General features: G+C 34.5%; 1 protein-coding gene across 3 annotated transcripts; it reads right to left on the bottom strand.

The window, feature by feature from the left end:
- Positions 1 to 275: 275 nt before the first annotated feature.
- On the bottom strand, positions 276 to 8,349 carry LOC21388466 (exocyst complex component EXO84B). 3 transcript variants are annotated; one of them, XM_024175101.1, is made up of 7 exons: positions 7,968 to 8,349; positions 6,890 to 6,987; positions 5,069 to 6,125; positions 1,961 to 2,476; positions 1,596 to 1,784; positions 893 to 1,029; positions 276 to 799 (listed from the first exon to the last, which is right to left on the bottom strand). In XM_024175101.1, the coding sequence occupies exons 1-7, from the start codon at positions 8,109 to 8,111 to the stop codon at positions 637 to 639; spliced, it is 2,304 nt and encodes a 767-aa protein (XP_024030869.1). In that variant the 5' UTR covers positions 8,112 to 8,349; the 3' UTR covers positions 276 to 636. The 3 variants fall into 3 exon arrangements, with proteins under 3 accessions (XP_024030869.1, XP_024030870.1, XP_024030871.1); XM_024175102.1 differs by lacking the exon at positions 6,890 to 6,987; XM_024175103.1 differs by lacking the exons at positions 276 to 799; positions 893 to 1,029 and adding an exon at positions 1,067 to 1,491.
- Positions 8,350 to 11,090: the final 2,741 nt, after the last annotated feature.

Raw genomic sequence — 11,090 nt, 5'->3', positions numbered from 1 at the left:
CATGAAATACAAGTATACGAGTCCTCACATCCAACCCAAGCAAAATTTAAAACCACATACAAGCATGAATAGAAAATCTAAACAGACCGTGAAAGCCACCTCTCCATCATACAATCAGATTCAGAACCAAGTATAAGAAGAAAAATGTTTTGATGGGTTTTAAGTATGGAACAAGCTAGTAGTGCTTACTCAAAAAATTAGATTTATTTTTATTTTTAGTTTTTGCTGAAGCAAAACAAACTAGAAATTGGACTTTTGTTTTATCAATCGTGAATTGAAAGGTAAAAGTCGTAAAGATATGTAAATCCCTGGATGCATGGATCATATTGAGGACATATGATCTGTTAATGCAGTCCATAATTACAGATTTCAACATGTTTCAAATTCATTCACATAATAAAGAATGTACAAACTTGGACTCGAGGTGACATAGTGCAATCAATGCATACAAAACTCAAATCACTCGTATAGAACGACTTCGCAACCATAGAACTGTAAGTTCATCCTTGTATGATCGTATGTGAAGTAAAATAAGCAAAGACGAACTGAAAATAGCAGAGAAATCCTAAGAACACAAGGATGTACCAGCAAATTGTAGCTTCTTTTTGCAGTCTAACTTTACAATGGAACCATGCCTCATGAACTACCATGAGATCTAACAGATGAGATTGATTGTGCTGAAATAGAAGCAGTTGGGCTGTTAAGCTCACGTTCGCCATTGATGCCCTTTGGTTTTCCACTCAGCCTTTCTATTGCTTCCTGGCATACGTCATTGAACCAGTCATCTTCTGGCAGCACGCTGAAAGCAAACGAAAACCTCAGAATCAAGTAAAATGTTTTACTGCTGTGCGGATCACATCACTGATTACATCCTAAGAATGAAGTTGCTTACCTATTGGGATCCATCCCTGTCGAGGCAAATGCTGCCATGGCTTTGGATATGATCTCATTGACTCCTCGATGTAAAATTCGAGACAAATATCGACCTTGTGAAGCAAAGCTTATGACAAACTTCATATCCAAGTAGAACTGCGAACATATGTGATCATTTCTCATAATATGACGTATAACAATGTACTTCCCAAAATTGCTAGCATTTTAATTGGAATTATAGTTCAAAATGGTTCACAGCAAGATCAACCAGTATCATAGCTTCATGGGAGTAGTTGATTTATATAGTTGCTTCCTCACCATGTCCGCCGTCCGCCAATATAATATAGTCCAAACCGATAACTTCATGATTCACCTCTATGACATTGATTTATCCAGTAGCTTCCTCAAAGGGAAATGGTATTTTCCAACATTGATAAACTGGAATGTTTTCTCTAATAGTAGAATATGGAAGTGATTCTTTATAAATGTTTTCCCTGAAATTGTTCTTTTCCTTTGTACTTGATTCTTTATCTATGAAACGAATTTTTCCCTGCACCCCCGACCACAAAAAAAGAAAAAAAAAAATACAACGTGGAACAGCCATGACGATTGACATCCCTATGAGAAAGTGTAACTTCAGTTTTCCCATTGGGCCTCCAAAACGCGGATAACTTAAATTTATTTAACAAATCAGTATGTCAAAATTTGATAAAAGATAATACCTGTTGGAGGCCAAGAGGGCCAAGAGACCTTGGCCCATCCTCAATATCATCCCAAAAGCTTTGGTCATCGGACAACCACAAGATGACTGTTTCCGTTAGTCTCATTAATAGCAATGTCGCAAATCTTTCTCTGCCTACAAACATATCTGCTGCTAGGGTAGCCATTCTGGTCAGTTTTATGAAAAGTTCCTGATTTACAACGAAAATGGAAAGGAAATATCAAATGCAAAAAATCGCAAATTTGCAATAATAAAAGAAAAAATCACACAGAAAACACTCCCCCGCTTGAAGTTGGCATAGGAATCTCAGAAAGATGGCTATATTTATCCTATACAAACAATTTTTAAAAAGACCACAACAAGTACCTGAAATATAAGGGACGGAAACCAGTCTATGTCATCTACATTTCCATCCATGTTTATGTACATGTCTGCTGTAAGATGGCTATCATCTTCCTCCATAAATATAAGATCTAGAGCATGTTGACGACAAAAGGTATCTTTTAGTCTATCAACTGAGCTGCCCAACCGCCTCTTCCATTCTCTTTGCTCGGGATGACGATTTTGCCTATCTGAAATTCTTCTACGGGGATCATCATTGTAAGTACCCTGATTCAGTGGAGACAGTTTCATAGCTGCACGTGGAAGTAGTTCATCTGCTAACAATGATGCATTTGCCAGCAACGCAATCTGCTGAGCTTCAGTCTCAGCCATTCTGACTATTTTGTTTCCAGAACCTTCAAAGTTTGCTTCTTCCTCCATCGAACCAGGTAATGCTTTTATGAGCATGTTCACATACGAGTTAAACACTTGAAACAAACCTTCCAATGTTTGGCCTCCCAACTGCATACTCAGTAGCGGTCCAACATCCTCAAAAAAATCCTGTAAGAGCAATTGATAGCATACACAATATTGAATAAGTTGAAGATGAGATCCAGCAAGGAAAAGAGAGATTCAAAACAGGGAGGGGGGAAGGCTAAAGTCTTAAGGACGAAAGATCATTACAGGAAGCTATGCTTTACTGGAAGTTGATTTGTGTTCGCATGTGGTTAGGACTTAAAAAAATAAATAAATAAATAAAACCAAACCACTATCAAATCAAAAATAATTTTTCAGCAGTTTGGGTGGTTTGATAACCAAATTAAACCAAATCACTTATAAACCATTTATAAACCGTTTGGGTGGTTTCATTTGGGCGGTTTAGGCTTAAGACTAAAAAAGTTTAAAATATTCCACAAAATTATAAAACCGTTAATTCATAAAAATAAAGATAACATTCATAGTTTACAATCTAATTCAAAAATAACAAATGTCTAAAAGTTCACATTCAAAGTTTTAATACAAACCAACAACTAAACTAAAAGGTCACATACACAAATTAAAGTTTACCAACCAAATTTTGTTCATGTACGCAAAAAAATATAGATCAATTTCAAGTAATAACAAAACTCTCTCAAAGCAGAACAACTTGTTTAGAAACAAGCATCAAAATTCACAATTCATAATAACAAACCATAATGTATGAAACTTGTTATTAAATCACTCGCATGAATCATTATAAATTTTTAATAACAAAAAATTTTCCATTCAACAAAAATAATAATTTTTTTTCCACAACAAGAACCTAGAAGTGAAAGCAAAGAGAATAAATCTAGTAGCAATAGCAATACCATACAGATACTATACGACGAACCACATCATAGATGAACTCAGATATATAAAGCATAAGAACTGAAATCGACTCCATCAGACAATAATTCTAAGAAAGCGTAAGAAATGAAATCAAACATCATCAAAACTAAAGATGAAAAGATAGAAAACGAAATCTGACACATTGAAATTAACATATGTAAAAGAATATTAGCATATATAAAAAAATATTTTAAAAACAATAAATTACATGTGTATTTTTGGGCGGTTTGGACACCAAAGTTAAGCCAAAAACCACAAAAAATAATCCAAAATTTATTAACAATTTGGTTCGGTTTGATTTGGATTAGGCGGTTTGACGGATTTTTTGAACATCCCTAACAAGAGGAGTTCATACACCTAGAAGAACAGGGTACAGCATCTGAAGTGACAAATTCAACATGGTACTTGTTTTCTTTTTCTTTTTCTTTTTTAAATAAGAAAAACTCCTTTTATTGATTAGTTAATCTAATACAAAGGAAAAAGGATAAGATATCCTCAAGAACACAATTTAAAAAATACACAAAATTACAAAGTAAAAACTCAATAAAAACAAAAGCTATAAGGAAGCTGAGAACATCTTTCCAATTAAGGACTATCAAGGAAAAAACGAAATACTTTTGAACGATTTATATGTTGATGTCCACAAGGAAGCTGACAATTTCCCCTTATCATAAATGTCAAATTTTTCCATCTCTTTTTCTTCAAAGATTCTTGCACTTCTCTCCAGCCAAATCATTCACAATATCGATAATACTATACGACTCCGTGGAACCTTTACCATCTTATCGGGAACCAAGAACCATCATACCATGAATGATCAGCAAGGGGTTGAAAACACCCACAAAAACCCCGTTTCTTCCATTACTCGTCGCCATAACTTTCTAGCAGCTTGACAATGCAAATACAAAAGAGGGACTTATCTCATCGTACTTCCCACACAAAAAAAACTAGGTTGGAAAAATAGTACGCTGAGGGTTCTACCTCAGCACCCTGTCACAAGTATGTTTCTGTTACAAAGTTGCTGTCTCAGCGAACACAGGACAGACACTTATGTTTCTGTTAAACAAGCTCGGGCTTTTCAAAATCTCATTATAAGTTTCTAGCTTCCAGCCAGTCTATAACTATTACTGGATTTTGACATCTTTTTTCTAGCCTTTCCTTTGCTCTTTCTATTTTTTTCTGTTCAGCTCCCTGCTTAATGTTGTTGTTCTCTATCTTGAGGTCAAAGCTAGATGCTCTTTTTCTTTTAGATATTCTAATACTTCCGACCAAAATCTATAACTCGCAAATGAAAACCTTATGATGAATCCTAAAATCTTGATCCAAGTATTTATGACTTGTATTGATCTGAGTTTGCCACTCATACTTAACTAAACTAAAACTACTATTTTTAAACTCATGCATCTACGACAAGTTCAAAGTGTATGCTGCATTGACAGTGCATACTGCTACAAGAAAGTAAGAACGCACTCGAAGCACTGACTGAAAAGTAATATTAAGAGAGAAAAAAAAGAGCATCCTCTTTAGAATGTTTGTGGCAATAGCCTCAATAAAAACCAACATAGACAGTTTTAAGAATCTTTGTAGAAATTATTTCAAACCACCATCACAAAACCAAGATATATTTGAATCAGTACCATATTACTGCATAATATGCTCCTAGAACAATTTATCAAAATAGAGAAAAAAAAAATCTCCTAGAACAGAACAGATTGAAAGTCACACACATGGGAGCAAATAAATCATTTTATTTAAGAATGTCTTTGTAGGTAAAAAGATCACCTGAACCATCAAATTAAACCGATGGGCACTACTTGTAAGCTTATGCTGAAATGCTGCAGTATTACCAACAGATGTAGTTGGCATTCTGCCAGATTGGCGGGTTGCTGTCGAAGGGTACGTGAGTATCCAATCATCAGCTGCCGCCAGGGCAGCGGTGCTTTCTTCAATTCTTTTCAAATTAGCCTCTAATGCTTGTTCAACACTAGGTCTAAAAAGTTTCAAGAGCACTGGACAAAGAGCCAAACCACGAGCTTCCAGCAAGGCACAATGACCTAATGCTATTTGAACACATTCTGCAGCAGCTCTCAAGCCTCCAGCAGCAGCTGATGAAGCTAATGCATGCCTTTTTACAAGAAGGGCAAAGGCTTCTGTTTGCTTGGTTGCCCACATCACAAGCTCGGAAGCATAAGCTGGTTCCTTGCCAAATATAGTGAGGGAATCACTAGCTGCTTGAGCAATAGCAGAAAAGACTAGCTGTGAGAGAGCAGCAGTATATGCTCCTCCATATGAGGTACTTGATGGACGAAGGCTTTGCATATTATACTGATATCGCTGGAAATGTGCATTCAGTAGCAATGAATGAGCACGGGGGCCATCTCCAAGCTTTTTCAGAGCTGATATAGCAGCACGAAGCTCATTACCACGTGTAGAAGGCTGGCAAGCAGCTTCAGCAAGCTGATCAGCCAATTTTTGCCTGCGTTCAATGATAGAAGTCTGTAGAGACATGAGCATAGAAGGACTCAATGTCTTTGTTTCCTTTGCTTCCGAAGCTACACGTTCTCCGTCATCAAGTGCAGCTAAGGCTTCATCTACTCTCCTCTCAGCTAACAAGACGTCCAAGAGATCAGGGAACTCTATTAACCATTTCTCCAAGTCTGAAGGTTCATTATCTTCAGCAATAGATAGAGACTTTGCTGTTGAATTGTCAGAAGCAGATTTAGAAAATGAATCAATGTGAACTCCCTCGGCTAGACCATGAATTAATGCAGCTTGAGTAGATAACAGTTTCCGGATAGAAGAAAGCTCCCCCTCTAGATCAGATATCTCTTTCGAAGTGCTGTAAGGAGTAAATAAATACAGATTACTTAAAATGGAAATATCCTCCACATGGAAATACACATAATTGTATAATGGAGATCTATCTCATCAGTCGAATCAGGATCTTACTTTCAGTTTTAAGGTCCCTAAATATGCTCTTTTAAGATAAAGTTATATGTCTTTTAAGGGTAATATGTCTACATCAAAGCCAGAATTAATTCTTGACTATAATAAATTGGTTGGTAAGATAGAAAACTACACAAAACTTCTAAGTCTTTTTCTTCAACACAAAATTTTTAGGCTTTTTCCAAATTTGAGTAAAGACAAAAAGATTTTATCTTTTCTTCAACTTTTTCTGTGTTAACTCAGATTCCTAATTTTTTTGTTAAATTTTGAATAACAACATCTTCTTAAGCTTTTATTTTACCTGTTTCAGTTGAACTATAAAAGTCTTTAAAGGGTAAAATATATAATCAAGAGGCACAATCTACTGGCCCTTAGTCCTCTGCAGTCATACCTCTTAATCTGTATTTATAGGTCACTATTAACAAGAAAAATGGCTAAAAGTTAGAGCTCCAATCTTTTTTATCAGGATACTAGCTTAAATGTGAATCTCGAGGTTCTGTACTCATGTCTCTTGATTTCGTAACAACTGTTTTTCTTTTTCATTTTTTTAGCACACAATTCATGCTCACTGGCCTAGTGGACAAAGTTATATGGCCAGTCTAGAAACGAAATCTGAACAGCGTTCATCTTCTTGGGGAAAAGAAAGTGAAAACTTGCCGTATGAAAGCCGCATAATTAGCATAAACACTTTTACGCATTTCCTCAGCGGAAGCTTTCTTCAAATCCAAAAGATATGAGCATAACTGTTTTATTTCCTATAAACAGAAAAAAAAAATGTTATGAAAAAACTCTTTTTTATAGGAAACTCAGAAATTTTATTAATGAATGAAAGAAGATTATAGGGAAAAAAAATGTTATTCAAAACAAACTCCTTATCATACGACATACAATAAACAAAAATTATAAAAGTTTTACTTGGTATTAATTCAGCACGAGGAACTATGCTAGCATAATGAAATGGTTGTGGTATATAGCATAGTCTTTCACAAAACAATACACACTACAAAGTACTCCAGAAAATGTTAATAATTAAATAGCAAAGAAATAACGATATTGGTCTAACTTGGATGTACACTTCCTTCAGACTTTGGAAATGTCAACAGTAATTATAATAATGAGAAATGCTAACGTCACTTTTTTTGTCAGTCTTTCTGTCACTTTCTTTATTCACTGTCATGGACTTCACTAACATTATATATTAATATCTAAAAAGAAAATGAGATAATAGAATTCACGTGTCAAACAATGAAAGCAGAAAATGAGAGAGTGATAAAATGCGTGACGCCATCATTTCTATAATAAATCTTATCTATGAAGTAAACTTTCTCAGCTTGAACTTCCATAGTTCGCAACTTGCACTCTGGGTGTCAATTGGACCAAGACACGCAAATTGCATATCAAGTTATTAACATTAATAACGATTTTCGAAAATTTCCAGCAGTTTCACAGGCCCTTTCGCAGGAATTCACAATTTCAGTTTCACAGGCCCTAAAACTCTCATACTTCTAAATGTATTCTAGACCAGTTTCCAGCGAAATAAATAAATAACCTTCAAACTGCTCATTGCTCATTGCTTATTGCTTAATCAAGAACCAAATATCCAGAGTTTTAACGTTCAAACTGCTCTCCTTCATTTGCCAACCCAAAATTAATTTTCTCAGGAACCAAACAGAATTTTACTCGGAATAAAGAAAACCAAGAGAGAAGTAGGGAAGAATAATAATAATAACCGAACCTTCTCGTTGAGAGAGCAACGGGACTGTACGTAGGACTGGGCATCAAACTTATCGGACTTGAAAACATTGAGGCCTTCCTCAACCTTCACGCCATTCTCTTTGACCTGTGCGCCTCTAGACCGAGCAGTCTTCGCGGAGGCCATGGCCAGATCCGATCAGAACACGATTCACCGGTGAAAAATAATAATACTAGCCCAATTAGGGATACGATTTGTTAACTCGGAGAAACCCACAAGATCCGACCAACCATTTGAAGATTTCCTCGATCTTTAGGCTTAAGAGAAATTAGCAATTACGCCATTAATCCTCGAACCTGAGCGATGAAAGATGGACTTAGAAGGGAGAGAGAGAGAACGACTCACGAGGGGAAGAGAGAGAGAGAGAGAGAGAGCTCTGCTCTGTTATTATTGATTTATGAGAAAATTTTGACGGTTTTGGAATTGATTGATTTTTATTTTTTATATTTTTTATATTTTAAAAAAAAATAAAAACGTTTTAAAAATGATATTTGATGTAATAAATATAAAAAACATAAATAAAAATAATTTTTTAGTTAGTATAAAATGAGATAGAAATAAAAAATGACTTTTAATTATTTTTTATTTTTTATTTTCATTTTCTTCTCTTTCGAGCACAGAGAGAAAGAGAGACATTAATAGGTTTTTTTACACTAAAAATAATCTCTTTATAAAACTATCAAACGTATTTTTAAAAATATTTAACATTAAAAATATTTTTATTTTTATACAAAAAATAAAATTATTTTAAAACAAATTCCAAACGCGACCATTATATCGGTACCTTTTATTTTAGTGTAATCATTTTTTAGCATAATGTATTTTTATAATAATAAATAGGTACTTTAAAAGTTAGATTGTTTTTATAAATACATTTTAAATTATATATTTTATTTCAAAATACTCTTAATTTTTTAAAACGATTTAAAACATTTCTTAATATATAGAAAATATATTAAATGGCCCCTACCTTCAATTACGTCTATAAACTTAAATGCTGATGTGGCATGACATTAAGGCCTTTTTAATTTTTGTTTTCTTTGTTTGTAATTATCTTTTAAATTTTATTTGATTTTTGTGATTTTATATTAAGGTTAAAATGTTTTTTACTTAATAATTAAGGTATATATTTTAAAATGTCTATTCTACACTTAGGACACGTTCGGTTTGCTAATTCGAGTTTTTAATTCGAGTTGAGATGTGATGTTGTGTGAGAGCTTTTTACTGTAACAAAAAAGTTAGATGTGACTGTTTCTGAGAGCTTTTTACTGTAGCAAAACTCGAATTATAAACTCGAATCAGCGAAAAAAAACGGGGCCTTATTCTACACTTTTAATGTCATGCCACGTTATTATTATCTCGTTAAGTTTATAGACGAAATTAGATGTAGGGGTGATTAGGGCCCGTTCGGTTCGCTAATTTGAGTTTTTAATTCGAGTTGAGATGTAATGTTGTGTGAGAGCTTTTTACTGTAGTAAAAAAGTTAGATGTGACTATTTCTGAGAGCTTTTTACCGTAACAAAACTTGAATTCTAAACTCGAATTAACGAAAAGAACGGAGCCGTGTGGGTTTGGTATAGATTTTGGGAGCCAAAAATCAATTCTCTACCTGGCTAAAGTTGTTTTTTGTGTTTGGTAAAAACCTTAAAAAGTGCTTCTTAAAGATTTGTGTGGAATTTGAGCTCAAAATCAGAAGCACCCTTTGGGCTGCTTCTGATTCTAGATTATGCGGGAATCCATTGCTACATTTAATGAAATTTTTCTTATTTCTTAAATTAACCCTGCTGAATGGAAGAAATCTCCATCCCAAATTTTCACCTCCTTTGCACTCTCCTTTCTCTTACTTTTCACGTGCTCTCTCTCAGGCAAAGCTTTCTCTTTGTTCCTCTCTCTTCTCTCACTTTGCTCTCTCGGACTCCCTTCTCTCCATTTCTGAGTTGTTCTTGCGCTTTTCGGCGAGGCGGAGTCTCTCCTCTCTATGTGTTCTTTCGGTGAGACTGGGGTTATTCTCGTTAAGGTTACCTGATTTCGGACCAGTTGGACACCGTCGGATTGCCGGTTGGAGCTCATCATATCAATAGCCTCTGTAAGTACTCCATTTAGTTTCGTATTGAATGTCGATTTGGTTTTTTATTCTCTGGATTGATGGATTTTGGGAAAAATCTTTGTTTTTCTCTGCTCTGTATTTCGTTTGTTTGGGAGAGACTGTGATGACCGGCTCCTGCCTGAGTTGGTCAGAGGAGAAGGAAACGACGTCGTTGTTGTGTGGGCATGGGTGTGGGTTTGGCGGGTACCTCCGATTCGCCAATGTTCCTTTTTACTTGGATTTCAATCTTGTTTATCCAGATTATGGTAAAATACTAAACATTCAATCTTCGTTTCTTTATATGTATGTGTGTGTGTGTGTATTTTCATAATTTAATGTTATTTCTCTGTTTTTCATGTTTAGATGTAATTAGGATTGTGTCGGATTTCTTGGTTGAGAATTGGCTTGTAAATGGTTATATAAAATGAATTTCCGGCGCCAAATTATTGTTGAACTCAAAATGACATGTTGAATTTTGTGAATGCAATCATGTTCTTTCTTTTTCTTTTAATTCTCTTGGATATAATTTTGGTTAATTTGGACGAAACGAATAAAAATATTGAATCTTTTGGAGGACTTGCACTTGGGATGTTATCAATCTAACCTAGCTTGTTGAACTTAGAATAGTGATAATTGGTTTCACAATGATATATATATATATATATATATATATATTGGCTTGAAATTTCACAATGATATTTACTTTAGAAAAAGAGATCTTGGTTAAAAATTGTCTCTATGATCAATTTGTGTTACTCTACTAAAGAAACTACTTGAATTTATTATCTTATGAACATGGAATGGCAAATGTTTGCATATGGTTTCAACTCTTAATAGAATTTGGTACCCTTATGAGTTAAAAAAACACAAAGTTGGGAAAAGTTTTTTGTTTGTGTGATGAAAAAAGTTGACTTCCTTCAATGCCTCTAATGAAAGTACACTTCTAAGAACTTGCTAGGATTTATCCAATTCCGTTGTGTGAATGTTCTTTCCCTTTTGTAAAGTTTTTCAGGTGTAGA

Source organism: Morus notabilis, unplaced genomic scaffold, assembly GCF_000414095.1.
Source record: "Morus notabilis unplaced genomic scaffold, ASM41409v2 Scaffold1776, whole genome shotgun sequence".
In the NCBI taxonomy this organism is placed as follows: Eukaryota; Viridiplantae; Streptophyta; class Magnoliopsida; order Rosales; family Moraceae; genus Morus; species Morus notabilis.
The sequence above is the reverse complement of the archived record's forward strand: the minus strand, read 5'-3'. Positions and strand labels throughout refer to the sequence as shown.

What these genes read in the sequence shown, in the direction of transcription:
- LOC21388466 (XM_024175101.1), bottom strand. Translation starts at nt 8,111, where the DNA reads ATGGCCTCCGCGAAGACTGCTCGGTCTAGAGGCGCACAGGTCAAAGAG. An exon ending in GTTGCTCTCTCAACGAGAAG is followed by an intron (nt 6,988 to 7,967) that starts GTTCGGTTATTA and finishes TTCTGTTTATAG; the next exon opens with GAAATAAAACAGTTATGCTC. An exon ending in GCCCTCTTGGCCTCCAACAG is followed by an intron (nt 1,030 to 1,595) that starts GTATTATCTTTT and finishes ATATGTTCGCAG; the next exon opens with TTCTACTTGGATATGAAGTT.